This window comes from Schistocerca gregaria, chromosome X (assembly GCF_023897955.1).
Source record: "Schistocerca gregaria isolate iqSchGreg1 chromosome X, iqSchGreg1.2, whole genome shotgun sequence".
In the NCBI taxonomy this organism is placed as follows: Eukaryota; Metazoa; Arthropoda; class Insecta; order Orthoptera; family Acrididae; genus Schistocerca; species Schistocerca gregaria.
In genome coordinates this window covers 366,668,099-366,693,444 of record NC_064931.1, presented here as the reverse complement: position 1 = coordinate 366,693,444, position 25,346 = coordinate 366,668,099, and the positions used below count along the sequence as shown (strand labels likewise).

General features: G+C 39.5%; 1 protein-coding gene across 2 annotated transcripts in view; it reads left to right on the top strand.

Moving 5' to 3' along the window:
- Positions 1–25,346, top strand: part of LOC126297567 (fibrillin-2-like) — a 597,958-nt gene that overhangs the window by 264,293 nt on the left and 308,319 nt on the right. For both annotated transcript variants that reach the window (XM_049988509.1, XM_049988508.1), the window contains exons 8-10: positions 3,486–3,575; positions 16,374–16,523; positions 21,581–21,718. In XM_049988509.1, coding sequence (XP_049844466.1) covers positions 3,486–3,575; positions 16,374–16,523; positions 21,581–21,718 — 378 coding nt within the window. The remainder of the gene's footprint in view (positions 1–3,485; positions 3,576–16,373; positions 16,524–21,580; positions 21,719–25,346) is intronic.

Below are 25,346 nucleotides of genomic sequence, written 5' to 3'. Positions count from 1 at the left end.
GCACACTTAATACTCAGCTGTTGATTGATGCTGTTAACTATTAATTACAAAAATATCAGATCCTAAACATAAAACACAAACAAAGATTTTAAAAGTTGTATGTTGTGATAGCTTTTTAATCAGTCTGTGAAAATGCTGGCATCTAACTTATTGAAGTACAAGGATGTGCTGAAAATTAGTGCGTCTGAAATTTTTTAATGTGAAAACTCTTAAAGTTTTTTTGGTTAAAACAAATTGTATTAACACTCTCCATCTTTAGTCTTCAAGTCTACATGTTTATTTCTCAACACAGTCAATCTAATTGCTGAGAGACCTCATTGTTGATACCAGCACTGGAGCATGTTTGACATTGTTGACGGAGCCACAATCACACCTCTCCTTGCACTGCTTCGTTACTATCAAAGCGAGGTGCTCAAAGGGATGCTTCAAGTTGTGCAAACAGATGAAAATTGCATGAGGCCACGTTGATGCTGTATGGAGAATGATTGATGATAGTGAACCCAAAGGGTCGGACTGTCGCAGATGTTGTGCTTTTGTGTGGTCTGGCACTGACATTACAATGTGTTGTTTCACACGCACCAAAATAGCTACATTATACACCATTATGTTACGTGCTACAGTTCAGAGTTGTCTAGTGGTAGATGGCTGCAGATGAGTAGATATGGATAGTGAAGATGTAGAATGTTAATAAAATTTGTTTTATGTAAAAAGCTTTAAGAATATTCACATAAAAAATTTTAAGACATTACTTTTCAACATGCCTTCATATTATTCACTCATTATAGCAACATCTAAAAGAAATATCACAGAATCAATGAGAGAACATCTTGGCCTGGCAGTGGTTTTTGTACCAAAAGTGCACTTTTATGCAGCCCTGTGGTGACTCCTTCCATCACCTCCAGCTGTAGCAATAGACAACGGGCTAAACAGACTGAAAAACAGTGATCAACCAAGCTCTTGCCAGCCCAGGTATCACCACAGCTCCCAACATTCTCGCTGGTCACTTCTGCTGGAGGTAGAGCTTAGATGGCCACACTTTCTAGATGTCCCACTTGTTGTACCATCAATCAAGCAGTCTCTTCTTCCACTTCAGTGAGGCAACAACTCCCAGCCATGCTTGCAGCAGCTCATCCCACAGAACACCACTTGGCTCACGTCGTCATCTGGCACACTTTGCTGGAGTATGCATGAACAGCAGGATTCTGACTCCACATTCAGTGTCAGTGTTTTGTCATGGTTTGTTTAAAAAGAAGAGTGCTGCTGTGTTTTCCATGCCACCCTCCCAAGCTGTATTTCCTCAAGGTGCTTCCATTGACTGCGGCTGTACAAAGCCTGATGCAGATACCTACTACCCTCCTCCAAAGGATAACTGTATCTGTTGATAATTACTGACAGATTGCTGGAGGCCACCCCTATCCCCGCCATTTCAGCTGAAACTGTGGGTGGAGCCTTTGTTTGGACTTGGGTGTTCTGCTTTGGATGCCCACACATCACTACAGATTGTGGGCACCAGTTCCCCTCAGCTCTCTTCAGATCTCTGACAGCCCCCTGTGGCTCCAGTTTCAACCATACCACCAGCTACCACCTTGCAGCTAACGACATGGTGGAACATTTCTACCATACACATAAAGCCACCCTCACATGTTATTCTTCTGAATGTTCCACTGCTGTTCCCAGATCACACACAGAACTGACCTAGGAACTTCTGCCACCAAGCTAGTGCACAGACAGCCACTCGCCATTCCTAGATTGCACCACCCATTTACCACCAAGTGACAAGGAACAAAGGCCATTAGCCATTCGTAGTCTGCCCTGTCCAAAGACTCCACCAGGGGCCTTCGTTGATTAAGAGGTAGTAACTTATTAAATTTTGCTGTAGTTGTTAGCCTTTAGGAATAATATCTTCGAACCAGCTTGCATGGCTTTTCTAGCATACCCCACTATTTATTGTTATTTTTCTTGATTAGCACCCCCAATATAGGCATGTATGTTCCTTAGGAGCATGGCAGGGGACCTAAATCATTCCTTTAGCCCCAGTTTAGATCAGTGTACTTTGTCCCACATGTCTTTGATGAGTAGATAATATTTACACTTCATTTTATGTGTCGTTTGTTCAGAGGTTGTTGGTTAGTCCCAAGCATTATATCAAATCTAAATAACTTGGACAAAAGTTGCTTTTCTCTTACATTGCCTGGAAGTGAATTATCAAAAACAGTCTATTGAGAGGTCAGACCTTCCAAAGACAATCACCTTTAGCTGCTAGTCATTATTAATAAAACTTCTTACTATTTCCCATGGGAAATCATTTATTACAGTTTCTTGCAAAGTATTTGTATGGTTAGTGTTCACACAGGTTCAGAGATAGCAATGTCTGTCCTTTGTTGAACCCATTATAGTATTTACCAGTTATTCTAAATGTTGTGATGCAATAGACATAACAACTCATTTTGTATTCCAGTAAATATTAGTCATAGGCAGTCCACTTGATGGAATCAGCTTTTTTAAATTAAACATCAGTGGTTCCTATCCTCTGTTTTTATAAGTGTTTAATTTCGGGCATGCTGTGTTGAACCCATGCGTCACCCTCAGTAGGCAATCATTATATAAGGTCAGATGGGTTCATTTCAAACCAGTTTAAACTGTTGACTAGCATCAACAAATATGATACTCATCTTGTGGGAAGTCTTTGCATGGCCTATTCTTCTACAAAAGTGTACTGCATTATTTCTTCCAATTTGCCTGAGGTGGTAGCTATTTTATATGCTTTTATTCCTTGATCATCCATTTTCTTAGTACTGACATTCTTGGTGTTATCATCTGTGATTGCAGTTTTGTGACTGACACCATATGGGACATATTCAAGAAAGCATGTCAATGATATAGTTCATTTGCCCATATTTTAACTATTGAAGTTTGGGGAAGACTTCTTATACATCTTATAAATCTTCAATAACTGAGGCTTCAGCTGACGGAGATTGCAGTCGTGTGTGTGTGTGTGAGAGTTGCATATATATATATATATATATATATATATATATATATATGTGTGTGTGTGTGTGTGTGTGTGTGTGTGTGTGTGTGTGTGTGTGTGTGTGTGTGTGTGTGTGTGTCATCTGTTTCTGACAAAGGCCTTGCTGGCCAAAAGCTTTTATTGTGACAGTCTTTAGTTGTGCCTATCTGCGACTCAGTGTCTCTGCTATATGGTGAGTAGCAACTATCCTTTTTATAATATTGTTCAGTATCCTTACATGCTTTTTTATTGGCAATAAATGCTTCAAGAGAAAAATAACTCTTGTTTTCAAATGTGAATGAACACAAATTTAATAGTTTTAAAAAATAGTGATAACTGAAAAATATTTTCCTTGTCTTTATATGTTACTTGTTTGGAACCAAACTTTTCTAGCAGGATTAATTAATACTTGTGAACTATCTCATTTTAGGCTCTTCTTGAAACTTCTCTTCATTTATGATGATCTTATTTACAGGGGATGGTATAGGTGATGATGGTAGTGATATGAATTTGGGAAGATGCCCTGTTGGTTACAAATATAACATATCTTCACAACTGTGTGATGGTAAGTACAAGCTCAGTTCAAGATACTCCAAAGAGGTGTTAGTTTAATACATAAAGTATAAAAAGTAAATCATAGGTTAACAAGTTTTGGTGCCATGAAAACTGTAAGAAGCTTAATATGAATGGTCCTGCACTACATTTCATCATTTGTTGTGTAGTTATATTGCCTTTGTTTATTTTTCACTTGAATTAATTACACATGATGTATGCTAGGTGGAGCCAGATAAGACAGTTCTAAAAACATATAATTTTGATTTGTTAATATATTTCATTTTGTATGTAATATGTGCTCCAAAAAAGGTGTAAAAGTTGCTTTGTGCTCCATCTGCAAACACTGGTATTGTGGTAAATAAGAAAAGGTAAATCTCAAGTGTAGAAATAACACAGAACTGTTGAAATGTTACACGTGCAACAAATGCATACTAGGACACAATCTAACAAATTCTCTGACAACAAAATAAAAGGTAATGAATATATTATCAAAGAAATGTTAGTCGTACAGGAAAGTGTCTGTCTCAGAAGGTTATTAACTGGTGTACTGTTTTTGTGTACCTCATATAGGGTTAGAAATGTCAAATAGAAAACATTCAAAATTTTAAACAATTAACAAAATCCAAGTGCTGCTAATGACAGGACATTATAGTGAAGAGACAAATGAGACACGTATTGCCGATGAAGTAGGATGCCTGTTGTACAGGGACAGAGGGAGAAAGCTTTGTTGCCCCCCAGTACTATCCAAGGCACAGCTCTTCTTAGCTGCTGATAGCTGTTAGGAGTCTGGAGATGTTCAATGAAAGCCACAGACAGAGAGGGTGAGAAAGTTACCACACCAACATTTTAAAAAGCTTCCTCTAAGTCTATAAATACTAGAAATGTAGGTTTGTCTTCCCTTAACCTATCTTCTAAGGTAAGTCATAGGGTCAGTATTGCCTCACATGTTCCAACAGTTCTACAGAATCCAAACTGATCTTTCTTGGCTTCTTCCAGTTTTTCCATTCATCTGTAAAGAATTCATGTTAGTATTTTGCAACCATGACTTACTAAACTAGTAGTTTGGTAATTTTCACACCTGTCTGCACCTGCTGTCTTTGGGATTGCAATTATTATATTCTTCTTGAGGTCTGGTGGTATTTCACCTTTCTCATACATCTTGCTCACCAGATGGAAGAGTTTTGACATGGCTGGCTCTCCCAAGGCTATCAGTAGTTCTAATGGAATGTTATCTACTCCCAGTTCCTTGTTTCAACTTAGGTTTTTCAGTGCTCTGTCAAATTCTTCATGCAGTATCATATCTGCCATTTAATCTTCATCTATGTCCTCTTCCATTTACATAATATTGCCCTCAAGTACATTGACCTTCAGTAGACCCTCTATGTACTCCTTCCACCTTTCTGCTTTCTCTTCTTTCCTTAGGACTGGTTTTCCAGCTGAGCTCTTGATATTCATACAGGTGATTCTCTTTTCTCCAAAGGTCTCTTCAATTTTCCTGTGGACAGTATCTATGTTACTCCTAGTGATACATGCTTCAACATCCTTACATTTCTTCTCTAACCATTGATGCTTCGCCATTATGCACTTCCTGACAATCTCACTTTTGAGATGTTTGTTTTCCTTTTTGCCTGCTTCATTTACTACATTTTTATATTTTCTCCTTTCCTCAATTAAATTCAGTATATCTTCTTTTACCCATGGATTTCTACTAGCGCTCGTCTTTTTACCTACTTGATCCTCTGCTGCCATCACTATCTCATCTCTCATAGCTACCCATTCTTCTTCTAATGTGCATCTTTCCCCTGTTTTTGTCAATCGTTCTCTCTCTGAAACTGTCTAAAGCCTCTGGTTCTTTCAGTTTATCCAGGTCCCATCTACTTATATTCATACCCTTTTGCAGTTTCTTCAGTTTTAGTCTGCAGTTCATAACCAATAAATTGTGGTCAGAGTCCACATCTACTCCTGGAAATGTCTTACAATTTAAAACCTGGTTTCTAAATCGCTGTCTTACCATTACTTAATCTATCTGAAATGTTCTTGTGTCTCCAGGCCTCATCCACACATACAACCTTCTTTCATGATTCTCGAACCAAGTGTTAGGTATGATTAAGTTATGCTCTGTGCAAAATTCTACCGTGCAGTTTCCTCTTTCATTCCTTACCCCCATCCATATTCTCCTACTACTTTTCCTTCTCTTCCCTTTCTTGCTATCAAATTCCAGTCCCCCATGACTATTAAATTTTTGTCTCCCTTAATTCGCTGAATAATTTCTTTTATAGTATCATACATTACTTCAGTATCTTCATCATCTGCGGAGCTAGTTGGCATATATTCTTTTACTACTGTGGTAGGCTTGGGCTTCGTGTCTGTCTTGGCAACAATAATATGTTCACTATGCTGTTTGGAGTAGGTTATCCATGTTCCTATTTTTTTTATTCATTATTAAATCTACTCCTGCATTACCCATATTTGATTTTGTATTTATAACCCAGTATTCACCTGTTCAGAAGTCTTGTTCTTTCTGCCACCAAATTTCACTAAGTCCCACTATATCTAACTGTAACGTATCCATTTCCTTTTTAAATTTTCTAACCTACCTGCCTGATTAAGAAATCTGACATTCCACACACCAATCTGTAGAATGCAAGTTTTGTTTCTGCCGATAAGTGCCTTTGTGAGTAGTCCCCGCCCAGGGATCCAAATGGGGGACTATTCTACTTCCAGAATATGTCGCCCACAAGGACACCATCATCATTCAACCATTCAGTAAAGCTGTATGTCATCAGTAAAAATTACAGTTGTAGTTTCCCCTTGCTTTCAGCTGTTCTCAGTACCAGCACACAAAGGCCATTTTCGTTTATATTACAAGGCCAGATCAGTCAAGACTTTTTTCCCTGAAACTACTAAAGAGGCTGCTGTTGCCCCTCTTCAGGAACCACACGTTTGTCTGGCCTCTCAACAGATACCCCTCCATTGTGGTTACACCTATGGTACGGTTATCTGTATTGCTGGGGCACATGAGCCTCCCGTGATGTTTTACTTATTGTTTTACATAAATCAGTTCTGGTTCTGTGATTTCCTTGTATTTTAGCACTGAAAACAGCTGTTTATAGCTGAAATCTGGATATGCAAGAATAATAAAATACCAATAGAACTGCGACTGATTGCTGTATTCCTATCCTTTTGTACACCGTTAGCCCCCCCCCCCCCCCCCCTCCAAATCTGGACAGTGCTCTTCTCCTCACCAGCCTCACTTCCCTCTTTGAGGACTGGTGTGGAGGTGAGGGGATGGGGTTGAGTTCACAGTATTGAACTGCTTTTCACTTAATGGTAGGATACATGAGTCAATGTATCTGGGCAGCTCCCTGTCCAGCACACTTTGGCAAGCATTAAGGGAAGAGGTAAGGTCTCAGTAGCCACATTCAAGTTACTTAACCAGAGGAGTGAGATCCTGTCCTCGTATGTGCCAGCAACCATGGATTAGTCAACCTGTAGCCAGCCGCTGGACATATCCCACAGCAAATGGGCCACAGCTGTGATGCTGTGCTGAGGGAATATCCAGATGATGGGATGAGCCATGGGTACATCACAGACGACAGGCCAGGCTGCTACACATTTGGTCATGTGTACAGTGTAGATGATGTACCAGGCTGCTGCATCTCTGGCCATGGGTACATCATTGATGACACGCCGGGCTGCAGGTACATCATCACTGATGATGCACTGGGCTGCTGCACATCCAGACATAGGTGCACCATCTTTTTTATTCTGCTGCAGGTGCAGGCCTGCTTCCCATTCATTGTATCCTCCATACCACCTGCAAATAAAGAATGAAAAATACATGGAAATGCTGAGAAGTATGCTTCTGAAATTTTTTATATGACAATTCTTAAAGCTTTGTAAACAAAACAAATGTTATTAACATTCTAAATCATTATTCTTCATTTCTAAACATTTATTTTTCAACATAGTTACCATGGCGACACATACATTTCTCCTGGCAAGAGACCAATTTGTTGATACCATCACTGTAGAATGTTTGATTTTGTTGACTGAGCCACGGTCTCACCTCTGCTTGCACCTTTGTCACAATGAATGTGACGTTCTTGAAGATGTTGTTTAAGTTTTGGAAACAGATGAAAACCTGATGAGGCCAGGTTGGGACTGTGTGGATGATGATCAATGACAGTGGATCAACGGTATCGGATTGTTGAATATGTTGTAGTGCTTGTGTGTGGTCTTGCATTATTCTGCTGAAGGATTGGGTGCTCCATATGTGCAAAAACTCTTTGAATTCAAAACTGAATTACAGCACGCTATTACTCTTGCACTGAAATAGTTATGTTACATATCGCAATGTTAACATGCTATAAATGGAAATGAGTGTGTGGTATTGTTGGCCAAAAGACCGCATCGAGGGAGTTCAGCCACCAAGTGCAAGTCTTATTTCAGTCGACACCACATTGGGTGACTTGTGTGCTGTCAATGAGGATGAAATGATTATGAGGACAACACAACACCCATTCCATGAGTGGAGAAAATCCCCAACCTGGCCGGGAATTGAACCTGGCCCCGCTACATAACCCGAACATAACCACCCAGCTAAGCAGATAGACAACATATTAGAATTCAGAATCCTCTGCTGGCCAAGGACTGCAATTATGTAGACATGAAGAATAACATTTGCTTTATTTAAAAAGCTTGAGAATTTTCACATAAAATATTCGGAGGCTCCACTTTTCAGCATACTCATAAAATAAAAATCATATTGAAAGAATAAACTTTAAAGCAATAATAAGAAAATGAATTATATTATTTTCACTAGACATTCAGAGTACAGTGTTCAAAAAAAAGTGTTGAATGCTTTGAGAAGTGGTAGTACTCATCGAAACAAGAAAAATAAGTCACAAACATGGGTCTGTAAATGCATACTTTCTAAGATAAGTACAATAAACATGGGTCTAGAAATGCATTTTTTTGTGCAATAAACATGTGTTTTGAGGAGGTATTCAATGTGGCATCCGTTCATGACAGTGCACCCCTCTGGCCTCCTGTGTAAGGAATGATGCACCGTTTGAAGTACACCTGATTGGTTCTGTGGGACAAGCAGGCCAATGTGTGAGCAACCCCCCACCCCCTTTCCAACCAATCCAGCAGTCATGAAATGTCTGCATCAAATGTTTGTGCACATTGTGATGGAAGTGTGCTGGTGCACCATCATTCATGAACCACATTTATATTTGTTGCTGCAATGCACAGCCTCAAACAAGGTAGGCAATAAATTAATGAGGAAGTCCACATAATGCGCCTCTGTTAACCTTTGTGGTAGCACGTGTGGCTCTATTAATCTATCGCCAAGTGCACCTGCCCTATATGTTGATAGAAAATCAGTGTTAATGTTGTGGTTGGCAGGAGAGCCACCCGTGTTTTTCTAAAGGAGGCCGAAATGCACGCGTCTAAGATCACACAGGCTGGCGTGAGGTCTGGAACATGACAAGGGAATTAGAATTGAGAAAAATGGACGTAGCTGGTGGAATACTTAACTTTAATCCATTAATGAAGAATGTCGCTCGTTATGGTACATGATTCACAATATCAATAGTACGGATACTGGCGCCTTGCTAGGTTGTAGCAAATAACGTACATGAAGGCTATGCTAACTATCGTCTCGGCAAATGAGAGCAGCAGTGCGTCACCATGGAAGACAGTGTCGGTAACACCTGGGGCTGAGGCGAGCCAGTAGATGGGCCCAGGGCCTGACCGGACGGCACCGTCGCTGAAAGCAGACGGCGAGCGGCAGATCCCGTGCGACGACAGAGGTGCAGCTGATTGAGATGCCGACGCACCTCACCTGAGGCCCCCAAAACGAGATACATAGCGCGTCCAGGCAGCGAAGAATGCGCCCTTTGAGCCAACGCCGTGAACCTCGATAGTGGCGATAGTAGACAACGTCGCCTGGAGCAAAAGCAGGTGTCTGCCGCTGCACAGGAACCTGATGCGGTGGATGTAGCAAAGACATCAAGGTTCAATGAGGACGACCGTGGAGCAACTCAGCTGATGAGTGACAATCTCGGGGCTGAAAGCGATACGAGGACAAAAAGAGCAATAACGCGTCCTCCCGAGAATGCGACTCTTTCAACTTCAACATCTGTGACTTGAAAGTCCTGACCAGTCGTTCAGCGGCACCGTTTGACTGTGGCGAAAACTGCGCGGACGTCAGATGTTGAATACCATTGGCCTTGCAGAATGACTTGCGGACATGAATTGTGGGCTGTTGTCAGAAACAATAGTCTGTGGAAAACCTTCAATGCAAAAGATAGCGGATAATGCTTGGATGGTGGCAGACGACGTCGTGGAAGACATCCGGACAACAAAAGGAAAATTACTGAATGAATCTATCACAACCAACCATCGAGCATTCCAGAATGGACCAGCAAAATCGATGTGTAAGCGTTGCCAAGGGGAAGTGGTTTTTGGCCATGCAAAGAATTTCCTCTGTGGTGCTGATTGTTGTTTGGCACACACCATGCAAGAAGAGCACATATTCGTAATCGCGGCATCGATTCCGAACCAAGTACAGGCCTGACGAACAAGTTGTTTCGTTCTCACTATACCCCAATGTCCTCGGTGGAGAAGCTGTAAGACAGAGGACTGTAACGAACGTGGGACCATGACCCTGGACTGATCATTATCAGAATGCAACAGCAAAACACCACGTCGTACAAAAAGTCTCTCCTTGTGAGCAAAAAATCGGCGAACCAACGGGTCCCTGATCTGTGACTTGGATAAGGGCCATTGCGTAGCAACAAAACACAGAACGGGAGCAAGGACAGGGTCGGCAGCTGTGGCTGTAGCTACATGACGAAAATCAATTGGAAACGATTCGACCATGTCATCGGTTTCCGCATCAATGAACATGCAAGCAAGTTCGGAGGAATCAAATGCCCTATCCTCAGCAACAGGCAAGCGGGACAACGCATCGGCGTTTCCGTGCTTAGCAGTGGACCGATACAAGATATCGTAGTGGTACTGCGAGAGGAAAATAGCCCAGCGAATGAATTTCTGCTCTGTACTTGGAGGTACAGGCTTGGTCGGATGAAAAAGTGATGTCAATAGTTTGTGGTCTGTGATTATGGTAAAGTGACGACCATGTGAGAAATCATGAAACTTTGTAACACCAAATATGAGAGCCAATGCTTCTTTCTCGATCTGTGAATAATTTCTTTGAGCAGACGAGAGCAATTTGGACGCAAAGGCAATAGGGCGATCGCGAGATCCATCTTTGTGCGCAAGCACAGCACTGATCCCGAAATCCGATGCATCCACCATCAACAATAGTGGCTTCTGGGGATCGAATTACGTAAGGCAAGTATTGGAAAGCAACGCCGATTTCAACTGGCGAAAGGCGCGTTCGCATTCCGTCGTCCAGACGAACGGAACACCCTTACGGCGTAAGCGATGAAGCGGAGCTGAAGTGGAAGATGCGTGCGGCACATATTTATTATAATAGTTGATTTTTCCCAGCACACTCTGTAGATGCTTCAAATTCTGCGGCGAAGGCAAGTCTTGTATGGTATGAAGGTGCGTGGGACTGAAAAAGTTCGGTTGCGCGTTTACTTTCAGTTCCAAATATGCTTTATAGTTCTTAGCGCAACCGAGGCCCGGTGCAAAAATGTCTGCAAATTCTTCACATAGACGAGAAACACTGTCTGAAGGCACAGTCTGGTTCACTGATAAGACCTGATTTACTATAGACAAATTAAACAATTCAAATAAATCGAAACCAAACAAGTTCACTGCAGAAGAAGAACGAAGGACGTAAAATGACACAAGTTTTGTTTGTCCTTTGTATGTTGCAAGAAGGCTGCACTGTCCTAACACAGGGATACGTTGACCGGAGTAGCTATTTAACGTAACATTTGCGGCACGCAACAGACGTGTGCCCAGCAGTTTGTAAGTGTCTTGATTGATCAGTGAAACTGCAGCTTCGGTATCGAGCTGGAAAGGTATCACTTTGCCGTTAATGTCCAAGTCCACAAAAAGTTTATTGTCCTGCTGACGGCAAGAGCGACTGTCTTGTGCAACGTGAACTGGCACTGGTACATTATCACTTGTGACCTGACGGGAGTTCCGGCGACGTCGACGCACACCATTTTTGGGACGGACACAGTAACTGTTAGAGAGAGTGGCACTGGGCGGAGTGGAATGGACTACATAAATTTCCATGGGCGAAGTTTCGCGAATCTGAGTATCCTTGGTTCAATTCCGATTCTGGCGCGAAGCAAAGGGCCGGGAACGGTTTCGAGCTTCCACTCTGAGCTTTTTATGGCAAACACTCTGAACATGTCCTTTTTTATTACAATAAAAGCAAATAGCTTGGCCTGACGGGCAATTCCTACGCGAATGTTTAGTAGCACACTGCGGGCATGATTTTATCACTGCATTTGCTTGCCTGCGTGGCACACGTGGCTGAGAGCCTGGCGGCAGTGGCGCAGCCGGGCGCGAGGACTGTTTACTGTTCCGTGCAGCTCGCCCAGCGGGCCGGTTAACCTGACACACTGCTGGCGAAGTTTCAAGTGATTCCTGAGCAAAGTCAAGTGTGTCCTGCCGATCCAATATGTCCATCACTTGTTGAAGGGAGGGATTGACTAGTTTCAAAATCTGCTCCCTTATACAAACATCAGAAACGTTCTGTGCAATTGCATCACGTACCATAGTACCTGAATAAGGGAGTCCACATTGACACTCCCTAGCACAATCTCTAGTAAGACCTTGCAATGTTGCAACCCACTCCCGATTAGTTTGACCTGCCGTAAGTTTTGTACGAAAGAAGGTATACCTTTTCGCAACTACATTGACTGATTCTTTGAAATATGCATCTAACACAGACAAAATTTCTTCGTAGGACAGAGTTGCTACATCACGTCGGTGAAATAATTTGACTATCACACGGTACGTGGTCACCCCTACGGATGAAAGCAGAACAGGCTGCCTCTCATTACCTAGAACTCTGCATGCGGCGATATGGAATCCAAATTAGCGGGACCACTCCATCCAGCTTTCCAGTGCCGCATCAAAAGGTCAAAAAGTGGGTGCAACAGCGTGTTGTGACTGCGTTAGCAGTGAAGCAGCTGCTGCTGCATCGGTTTGCATCGCACGTTGACCCTGGACGAGCTGTCCAAGGGCATCCAGTAAAGCCTGCGTCTGTTGATTCTGCAAGCGATAAAATTCGGACAGTACATCTGGAGATTGTGGTGAAGCCATTACACAAGTAAATCAGGGCAATTTAGATAAGAACACTTTTACTCTCATCGCCAATGTTGTGGTTGGCAGGAGAGCCAACCGTGTTTTTCTAAAGGAGGCCGAAATGCACGCGTCTAAGATCACACAGGCTGGCGTGAGGTCTGGAACATGACAAGGGAATTAGAATTGAGAAAAATGGACGTAGCTGGTGGAATACTTAACTTTAATCCATTAATGAAGAATGTCGCTCGTTATGGTACATGATTCACAATATCAATAGTACGGATACTGGCACCTTGCTAGGTCGTAGCAAATAACGTAGCTGAAGGCTATGCTAACTATCGTCTCAGCAAATACGAGCGTAATTTGTCAGTGAACCACCGCTAGCAAAGTCGGCTGTACAACTGGGGCAAGTGCTAGGAAGTCTCTCTAGACCTTCCATGTGGCGGCGCTCGGTCTGCAATCACTGATAGTGGCGACACGCGGGTCCGACGTATACTACCGGACCACGGCCCATTTAAAGGCTACCACCTAGCAAGTGTGGTGTCTGGCGGTGACACCACAGTTAATGCCTCTTTCCTGAATTTCTTGGGGATTTACATCTGCCCATACATGTAATTTCTGGATATTCACAACACCATTTCTTGTGAATCCTGCCTCATCAGTAAATCAAATCTTGAATGTGAACAGTGGATCTGTGGCACACGTCTGCAACAGCCATTGACAGAACTAGGGCCTGAATGTGCTGTATATGATATAAGTACAGCAATTGTTCATGAAGTACCCACAGATAAGAGAGTGAGTCATGCCTTCCACAGCTGCTAATTGTCGCACACTGGTCTCAGGGTTTTTTTCCACAAATGTAGCACATGATCCTTCATGTCAGGCATACAGACTGTGTGGAGCCTTCCACTGTCTGTCTTCTGAGGTGTAATGGTATCTGTGTTTCTGAGATGGTGGAGAAGTCTGCTGAACAGCTTATCCAAGGACACTCTGCACTGTGGATATTTTTCAGTGTAGAAGACATGATCTTGCAGGCTACTTGCATTTGCTAAGCCATAGCAGAGTATCATATCCACAATTTCACTTTAGTAGAAGCTTCCATTGCTAACAAGATGTGGAAGAAAGAAAATGTAAATATACTACACCATTTGTATGCACAAACAGCACAGAAACACACATAAGTGAATCCATTTATTGAAGAAGGTAAAACACCATGATACATACCCAGCGTTGACAGTACTGTACAATATGGCACACAAACATGATGAAAACTAATGTAGCCTATAACACAACTGAAACCACACAACTGACTGCAGACCACCTAATGACAGGTATAGCACTGTGAGTAAGATGCCATAATACCCTACCAACACATTTGGTGGAGTGCCAAAGCAAGAATTGTGCTAATATCTGCAACCAAGTGTTACACAGCCATCTCGGAAACTATTCATTTTTGTACCCATGTTTATTGGACTTATTTTTACTGTTTTGATGAGTACTACCACCTCACAAAGTAGATGGGCAAATTGGCTTACATTATCTGTCATTTTCACTTGAGTGTGCTTTTATTAAATATTTTTCTTCATGATAGCATAGATGCTTTGATGAATCTTTTCATTTGGCTTCTTTGGGAAACTCTCACTAGCTACTAAACTGAGAGTATATTGTACTGTTTCTGAAGAGGAGAAATTTGTTAACATCGAGTATAGATTTAAGTGGCAGGAAGTCTTTTCTGAAAGTATTTATATGGAGTGTAGCCATGTATGGAAGTGAATCATGGATGATAAATAGTTTGGACAAGAAGAGAATATACGCTTTCAAAATGTGGTGCTACAGAAGAATGCTGAAGATTAGATGGATAGATCACATAACTAATGAGGAGGTATTGAACAGAATTGGGGAGAAGAGAAGTTTGTGGCACAACTTGACAAGAAGGAGGGATCAGTTGGTAGGACATGTTCTGAGGCATCAAGGGATCACCAATTTAGTATTTGAGGGCAGTGCGGAGGGTAAAAATCGTAGAGGGAGACCAAGAGATGAATACACTAAGCAGATTCAGAAGGATGTAGGTTGCAGTAGTTACTCAGAGATGAAGAAACTTACACAGGATAGAGTAGCATGGAGAGCTGCATCAAACCAGTCTTAGGACTGAAGACCACAACAACAACAACAACAACAACATACTGTATTTTATTTGGTGCTCTTGTCCACAAAAACTGCCTGTGCATAAGACATCAGTTTACATGTATACAGGTAAAGGGATTTTTGTGAGTAGATATTTAATTTAAAAATAATGCACTTTACATATTAAATATTTGTATAATACACTTCGTAAATTTAAAAATTCTTCAATGAAGTAAAAGCAATGATACTGTAGATATGACTTTAAGCATATTGCAAACATTTTGGCCCCATTATTTGCTTATATCTCTTTGGGAAGTTCTTTATAAAGTTGAACTCCCATCTAAAAAGTACCTTTCTGGTACAAGGATATGTTTATTTGGGTCAAAAGTAAGTTTTTGTTTTGTTTAAATATTTTGGAAAGTTCTGGTAGGATGTAAATACTTTTCAGTAAAGGAGACCACTCACTGAAAAGCAGAAGCATTGAGCTGTCAGTAGGCACACACAAGAAGAAATAAAAAGTGTTAGCTTTCAGAGTAATCCTGTTACAAGCTATAGGAAAATATACACAGAAAACACATACATATACGCATGCATGCATACACATGCCTGTGCCCCTAAATGGTGCCGGCTGGATTGTCAGTGCCAGTGCTGCATTTCAACAGGTGGACTGGCTGCTATAGGGTTGTGTAGGGTGGGGTGAATAAAGGTGGGAGGAGATGAGAGGCAAGGAGAGGGATTGGCGATGGGTAGCTAGCAGCTCAGAGGGAGGCAGCCATTTTGTTTTCTTTTGTTTGGTATAGTGATGATTAATATCACAGTTGCTTTTGCAACCTACTATTCTTAGATATTACATTTATTTTAAATAGTAGAAATGCAACCATGTAATGTAAATATATCTATGTACTCCACTGACAATTCAATAGAATGAACTTTAATACACGGGGAGATGATATAATTTCAGTGCAATCAAACAATTACAATATGAGTACATGGCAGATGTGAAACCATTTCCTTTTCTTCTTTTTGTACCCAGTGCTGCTTTATACATAGAAGTTTTATTGTAAATGAAAATATTTTAATAACACTGAATAATTTACAGAAAGAAAATATACCACTCTTATGCTTTCATAAGATGACATTCTCTGCTGTTCTACATTATTTTCAATAGACATCTGTATTGTATTGTGTGCCTTCTGGTATCTTGTATGACATCTCAAATGAAAATTGCATAATCCCAAAGTAAATAATATAATATGAATGTCTTAAATGAAAGATAGTTTACTGGAAATATACCGAGTATACAATTCAACGTTTTCATGTGACTCACAGGAGTTAACCCTATGTCAAATAATTGTCATAAAGCACCATTCACTAACTAATGATAATTCTGTAAGATTGTATGGATTATTTACATGTCAGATGTTTGTTCTTATTAAAGATATAGATGAATGTGACCTGAACTGGGGCATCTGCGGGAACTTCAGTATATGTCAGAATACAATTGGATCATTCGTGTGCTTTGGACAAGTGCTGGCTGAAGATTGCAGACCAGGATACACATTCAATGAAGCAGACCAAATCTGTGAAGGTAAAGTTGTTGACATAGTTTCATAAATTTATTTGTGTAAAGGTTATAATATAAATGCACAGCTAAACAACTGTTTTTCTGATTTCTTTCCCTTCAGTCTGTTCATCTGAAGATTGTTTCAATAATATTCTCCTCACATTAAGTTAATGAAAAGATAAATTGTCTTTAAGGGACTCATTGTGTTCTAAGTTTTTTGTGCCATGCATTATATAAGCTCAAATGTGTATAGAATAGTGAAAGGATGTGAACTCATTTCTGAATTCAGGAAGTACATGGTCTTATAGTCAGACTGTGTGCATTGGCAGAATCTATGTGTATCCAATGAGTAGTTCATCAAACACATTGAGATTCTACAAATGGAATTTTATACACAAATATCAATGGTAGGAGTAGTTCAGAATAGACTGTGTTTATGCTGCAGGGTAAATATAGTGGCTGAAGGAAAATAGGAATAGGAAGCAGACTGCAGGGGAGGTGGTGTTGTACAGAGGCACACAGCATATAGGGCAGAGATCAATGAAGACTGAGTTCAGGGGACAATGGGATTGAAGGATGTGTTCAAGGGCCCTTTCCCATCTGCACAGTTGTGAGAATTTGGTGCTTGAGGTGATGATTTGGATGGTATCTGTTAAGAAGCAGCCTTTGGGGTAAACCACACTCAGTAACAGGGTTTGTTACTGTGTTGTCAACTGTGCCCATAGCCACAGTTCATCTGTTGCTACTCATCAGTGTGAATAGCTGGTTGGTATTAATGCCCACATAAAAAGCTGTGCACTGGTTGCAGCATAGCTGGTTGATACAATGCTACTTCACAGATGACCCAGTCTCTAATGGAGAAGGTTGTAAGTATGACAGATCTAGAATATGATGCACTGGCTAGGTATGTGGGACGTGTCTTTCAAATCAAAATTATTCATTTGGTGTGGGGACTGAAAGCAGGACTTGATTAGAGACAGGGAGCAGTGCAGTATCACTTTGTGATATAACTTTGGGGAGAGTACGGAGTCTGCCAGAAAAATGTATACACACTTTAAGGAATGAAAATATTACTTTTGTGTTTATTTTACGTTTAATAATTGATCACACATGTTGTACAACCTTCAGTTCATGGTTATTTTAAATGTTCAAAATGTTCACCATTGGTGGTTACATACATAACAGAATGACGAGCAGTCGTGCAACTACGGCAGTCACTGTTATAGTGGAGATTGCTGCACATGTTTCTGTAATCTCCTGGTGAAGTTCCTCCAGCATGCATGGCTTACGTTGATAGACGTTATCTTTCACAGTTCCCCACAAGTAAAAGTCCATAGGTGTTAGATTTGGCGACCATGGAGGGAACTCAATGGACCCTCTTCATTCAATCTAGTGCTCCAGAAAACTGTCATCCAGGAAAGCTCATATATCTAGATGGTAGTGTGGTGGTGCCCCATCCTGTTGGTAGAAGACCCCCTTCATCAGCTCCATAAAGTATGTATACCTGGCAAAATTGATGTGCATAACATTTCCAGGTACTTTTCTCCAGTGACAGTAGCATCAAAATAAAAGGATCCTAGTAAGCCCCTAGATGATAGTCCACACCTCACATGAACCCATGGTAGATTGACTACTTTATCCACATAAACATGTGGATTTTTCAATGCCCAGTACACACTGTTATGCTGATTCATGGTTCCATTAATTTTAAATTGTGCCTCATCACTCCACATTACCTTCATAACAAATTGTTCGTCATCAGTTACCATTTGCTGATACTGCTCACAAAATTGCATTTGGCAGTTAGGATCGCCATTAATCAGATGCAGTAACCATGAATGTAAACTTTCCACTTTTCATCTTTCAGAATTCTTCGTACACTTGTACTGCTAACACCCACTTCATGTGCAAATTGCATAGCAGACTTCTGTGGAGAATTATATAATGTTTCCAATACAAGAGCCAACAAAGCAGGACTTGTAGCTGTACACTATCTTCCTGATCTTCCTTTGTGAATATCACAAATTGTTCCATGCAGTTCAAACTTTTCAATGATGCACTTAATGTTAGGTGGATTGGTGGTTCTGTTTCAAATTCCCACCTCCACTGACTCTGCACTTCAATGACATTATCAAACTTGAAAAACCACTTCACAATATATTTTCATTGTTCAAGTGTCAAGCATGCTCCAGCCATCTTGTTTTCTCAATACTGAGATGAAAGTAATAAGCCAAGGGCCATACTACAACACACTCGTAACTCACATTGAATGACAGTATTGATATCTCAATAGAGCCTGACAAAGAGTGTGTACATTTTTCTGGTGGACTCTATATTTCACATTTGGGTGCTCAATGATCATAATCAAAGCTCTTCAGAAGTTGTGGTTTATCTGCCATGAAGGCTATCTCAAAAGTAACTCCCATTAGGCAATAAATAAATTACTGGAATTGTTAAAGAACATGTATTAGTAAATTTTAAAACTACACTACTTTTCTACATAATTACCATTCAGATTTAAGCATGTATTGCATATCACAGAAAGTTGAGAAAGTCCCTCAACATAAAATTCTGTTGCCTGAAATTAATGTTTTGTTTGAACTGATGCAACAGTTTTTGTCTGTGCTGAGGAGAATGTAGCTGAACATTATAGTGTTGAATGGCTCCTATAAGTTTTACTCATGTCTCACAATAGGCTTCAGTAATGATTACCCTTACAAAATTCATAAAATACACTAAGAAGATTCCTTTTACTTCCCAGAATGATAGTTATAACCTTTCTACGTGACAGAGTTTGCATACTGCTTTGATTTGTTGGGTGAGACAGTATGACCCACATCCTTGACTCCTCTTTTGTCTCTGTGTTAGCATGAGAAACATGTAAGTTTCATCTCCAATCAAGATTCCATTCAACAGAACTTCACCTTTTGCATCATAACAAAAAAGTTAGTTCAGAGAAACAGTTGTACTGAGAGTCTTGTGGTTCTCAGAAGGAAATTCTGGGAACTTTTGCTATCATAATTGTTTGGTCACCACATCATACAAATCATCTTGAGAAATCTGCAAAAAATTGAGATAACATAAAATGCTGCCTTTTATGAATCATTTGTCAGTTTCCTGTTCCAGCTCATTGTTGACTATAGATGGCCATAGCAGTTATTGTTATGAACATTTGTCCTTCCACTTGTACACAAATTACACCATTGATGCTCTACACCTTCACTCTTTAAATCTGCTCTGTGTACAGCACAAATTTCTTGATGATTGTCAACAATTTCAAGATTTTTCAGTCTAAAAATGTGTCGCAGAATGAATTTCTCATTCTATGGAATTTTCAGTTGCAACACTCATTTTGGAAAGCTGCAGTTTGGAAATAAGAAGCAGTGCAACTTTTTAACTATTGTAGCTTGAAGCACACTGGCCGACATCCACATAGAGACTCCACTAGCTACTTTACAGTGCATAGAGAAAAGGACTTCATTCCAGTATTATTGGTTTTCTCTCTTATTTCAGTTGCTTATTTAGTGAGAGAAAAATAACTGTCTGTATGGTTCTGTATATGCCCTAATCTCTCTCATCTTATTCTCATGATCCCTATGTCAGGTATAAGATGGTGGTCTTTTTCAAATAAATGTTCTCTAAATTTACCCAACAATTTTCTGTGAGAACTATGCCATCCTATTCTCATTTATGTTCCACGATAATATCTCTTACACATTCGAATGGGCTATTCTGACCTGTTACAATCCTAGCAACTTGGAATTTGTCTGCTGTGATATGTACCAGATAATAACTTCAAACATTGTAACAATGCTCTAGAATTTATCACACTAGTGTCTTTGCATTTGCGGATGCACTGCACTTTCCCAAATGCCTTCAACAAATCGAAATCTTTCATTCATACCCTAATACTAATTGTATGTGTTAATCCTTTCATATTGCTTCTTAGTATTAAAACTAATTACTTATAAAACCTTACATGCTGAAAATGTTCATATATAATCTTCTAAGCTGATACTACTGAGTTCTCTTATCTTCATAATAGGTATTATGTGACATTTATCCACATTTAAAGAGGGCAAGTGCTATTAAAACAAGAGGGAATTTCATCTAAGTCTATCTGCTTCCTTACAATCATCCAATTATGGTAATTTCGTGCAGACAACTGCATTGTCAGTTAGCAATCCCATAGGTCTGCTGATTCTATCTGATAAATTGTTTCTGTGTGCTGAGATCAGTAGATGTCCTATTATGCTTCCATGGAGCACACCTGATGTTACTTTCATTTCTGAAAAATGTTTTCCATCCATTATAATCAACTGTCTGCAATTAACTACATATTAACTGAACCAGTCAGATATCTATGAAGATGCTCAGTATGATCTTATATTGCAGCCAATGATGTGGTACAGTGGCAAACACATTTCAGAAATGTATAAGACAGAATCTACCTGTTTGCCTACATCTATTACTAGCATGATGCCATGTATATGAAAAGGGTGAGCTGTGTTACACCCTAAGAGAAGGTTTGTTAACCCTACAGTAGTATAATTTTATATTCTATCCAATATAAGAAGGCAATAATTCACATGCATCTCAAAAGGAAGAAGAAAAAAATTAACAGGGTGCTTTCAATATAAAGCATGCTAGCTAAACAAATATCTCTATACAAGTTAAGGTGATCAATATTATTTCTTTCCATTGAAGCATATTCAGCACTGTAGGTTGTACAAGTTCTGATACAAAGTCTCTGTCATGTCCCTGTGTGTACAAATATTGTATTTTAATGGTAGTAGTTTGACATAGAAAAGTATCATCTTACTGCAAGTAACAGGCCTTGTATATTCTAATGATCTGTGTTTATATGTACTGTTACATGGCTCTGTGTAGCAACACATGCTTTTTGATCTTAGTGTATTCTATACCCAAAGCAGATGCACAATGAAAATATATGAATTCTTGCTGGAATATGTTTCAAGAACACTTTCATCAGAGTGTAATAATAAAGAAGAAAATAGCAGTTTAAACAGCACTTTGTTGCAACAAATGTCATCAATGTTAAATATTCCAAACATTTACAGACATAAATGAATGTGAGAGAGGACTTCATAATTGCCAAGGGGATAAACCAGTATGTCAAAATACAGAAGGAAATTTCACTTGCTCTGCTTCATGTCCAGCTGGATACAAGTTCAATAAGAAGTTGGCAGTATGTGAAGGTAAGACCTCTAAAATTATCTGTTGCTTAAGTTCATCCTGAAAAAGACTGATATTATTTTTTTTCCAAAAATAAAAATAAAGAAAGATTTTCACCTCTTCCAAACAATTTTAGTGTGACGAGGCATAGTTAAGATTTGAGAGGCTCTCGATGAACCAGAAAAAGAAATCATCCCAAAACCCACTGGTGATACTGGTGACATCACTTCCTCTTGCTCTGTGGGTAGTATGTACATTCTGTCATTTTTCTGTTCTGCTGCTGTCATTAAGCTCTGCTTCCTACAATCACTGGAGATCAAGGTGATGGAAGCAATACACTCCTATCTTGGTAGAGACTTGCTACTCTGACTATTCTTAAGCATAGTTGATAGCACACATTTTAAAAGTTTTTTGTTCTGCATGACTTATCTCTGCCAGTAGTGTCATCAGTAAAGTGTATTTGGACAATTCCCTTGCAAAAAACAGCCTCAGAAAGTTGTAACTGGAACAGTGACATTTGTGAAGTTTTGCTGTCTATTTATAGGTTGATTGATGTGTAATGTCATGTGGGTGATGAGATAATTATAGATGAGTCATACTGGATAGGACAAAGGTAGGTAAGGAAATTCATGTGTTCTTTTCAAGGAACCTTTCTAGCAATTGCCTGTTTTGACAGTCTGTGACAGCCCTCCTAAATGCAAATCCAGTGTTCTTAGTGACACAAATACATGCTAATGCAGCCTTCAATGACAACTTATCTGGTAAACATTAAAAGCTTTTGTCTTTTACATTGGTCATATACCATGCTAATAATGGTGGCAGTGTATGTTTTGCCACAGCACTTGGTAGATTCTCATTTCAAAGATCACTTTCACTGTCCACTAATAAGAAGATAAAAAAGACTCCTGAGATTCTTCTTTTTTGGATATATGGCAGTTTTTGAAAGTAAACAACTTTTATGAGTTTGATGATGATGGTTATGATGATGATATGATGATGATGATGATGATGATGATGATGATGATGATGATGATCATCTGGGTTGTGGGGTGCTAAAGATGTGCAGTTAGTAGTGCCCGTACTAATTCCCAACATTTGCTCATTCCAATCTTGCCACTTTCATGAATGATGAGCATGAGTTTGAGTCACAAATCTTCAGCAACAGATTATCCCATTGTTTGACATATGAAGGCTGTATTTTTTCATTTTTTGGTGGAGTTCAAATTTCAAATAAGTGTGTATATCTAAAATGATTTATGTACTTATACTACTTACATGTACAGACTATATTTCAACAAAATCATTACCATGTTGATTGAGACTTTTTTTTGTAATGGCATACAGTTTACCCTAGTCCCAACAGTAAATAAATAAAGGGGGAAACTGCTGCTTATCTTTTGAGTCATGCTATCACAGTGTTCCAGTTTCTCATTTGAGGTGAAATTCCATCCACCCAACTACTGTTTTACCTCCAGGAAGAGGTAGAAGTCTAGTGGTTCTGTCTGTGGCCTGTAGGAAATGTGATCCACCACCTCCATTTGACTGGTTGAATTTGTTCAGTTGATGAAACTGGAACTGATCAACCATTGTCTTACAGCAAAACACTGCCTGAAGACAGCATGCCACATTTGTTTTTAATGGGCCTGTACAGCTTTTGCAAGGCCTCATGAAATGAGGCATATATCTTTTTTCCTGGTCTCATAAAGTATTGTGGTTAAATGAGGAACAGCAGGGCCATGTTAAAAAAAATGCCCAGATTGTAAAGTGGAAAACATTGTTGCAGAGAGAGAGAGAGAGAGAGAGAGAGAGAGAGAGAGAGAGAGAGAAGGAAAAATGATACACAGGTAGGGAGCCACTGTTTGTTTGTTGGGGTAAGGGGGTCACAGTTGGTTTGTTCCTCCCCTAAATGTAATCTTTTGTCACTATCACTTTCCAATGCTACAGATAATAGGATTTTCACAACACCAAGGTATAAAAGTGGCATTAATGTAATAATAATTTGTTTTCTTTAGTGCTTAATACAACACTGCAGCATAAATTCCAAAAAATACAGTTTGTAAAAATAAATTATTGTAAAAGTTGTCATACAAAAGTTTGAGAAGTTGATGTGTCATATAATTGTGTTGAGAGCTATAGCAGCACTGTTCCTCACAATATGATAATTTGTATAGCATAAAATAAAAGTGTGCACTCACCATTAACAGCAATTTACTTAGCACTACCATTGCGAATAAAGGTCTGCACACTATGGCTATGCAAGTGTGTAAATCATGGGGAGTGCTTTTTGTTTCAGTTATTTCCACCTCCATTTGGTGATGGCAATCTCACCATAATTTTTCATGTGTTGGACGAGTTTTACCTTTCTGTCTTGCTGCACTCACCTTCTTGTGTTTTGCCGGCTCTACTTGTGTACTCACAAACCATGTGGAATTTCTTATTAGCAACAGGTAGAGTTAGCCTGTGAATGCTCTACTTTACCTGACTGGAAAGTTTTCTTCAAGGCAATCTACATGCACAAGCCTACAGGCAAACAACTGAAAAGTACCCTGCATTAAGAAAAGTTCAGTTTTCTTGAATTTCTGCAGTTATTAAGACTCTTAGTTTTTATGTTCTTTGTTTATCAAAAGTTAGCTGAGAAATTTGCAAACTGAAATATATAAAATATAAATGTGTAATTTTTTGGAAGTGGTGGAGATGGTGTTCCGTGAACCCTCCCTCTCCCCCCCCCCCCCCCTCCCTCCCCATTTGATCCGCACCTGCTCCTCTAGCACCATTGTGACCATGTTAAAAAATAGTCAATTCATATATGTAAAATATAGCCTTTGTAGCTGACCACTTACTTATTATTTTGATGGATTACATGTGCAAAACTAAATATAATTGTTCTCAGCTTGTGTGATGCTGATGAGGATACTGCAGAGTTTGAGAGAGGCAGTATTTCTAAATAAAATATACTCACACGTGCAAACTACTGTGTAAATAATGCATTGAATTATGATAACACACACTTTGTATTCAAGACGCTGGACAGTGGGTAAAAACACAAAAATAAACCTTATAATCACTGCTCATTTTTTCCAATTTACACACACACACACACACACACACACACACACACACACTTACAAAATCCTACAGTCAAAGTTGGCCTTCCTTGCCATGCAACTGGCTGAATGTCCCTTGTCATAGTAACAGATTTCAGTGATTCTCATCAAGGGCAGAGAGGAAATTAATATCACAAAAGGTATGTTTGACAAGCACAAGTGTCTCCTTAAATCCAGCACTGAAAACTCTGAAAATCACACATCAAACAAAAATTAGAAAAGGCAACAGCACACACATTTTTTATTTTTTAAATTTATTTTTTATTGTTTTTAAAATTGGTTTATGCATTCCATAGATTCATAAGTATGAACTATTTATCTGGATGTGCAACAAATCAATACATAAAATATAATCTTAGTACATGTAAAAGAGAGACATATACATATGCAATCAGTATGTAGAATATAGATACATTTACAATATATTAATAGTTCAAATACAAGAGTGCAGTAGTAGTAATCAGTAGAAAATTACAAAAAGTAGCAGATTCACCATGATTCTGTAAGTCTCTTGCACAAAAATATTGTTGGCAATATTAGCTTAGAA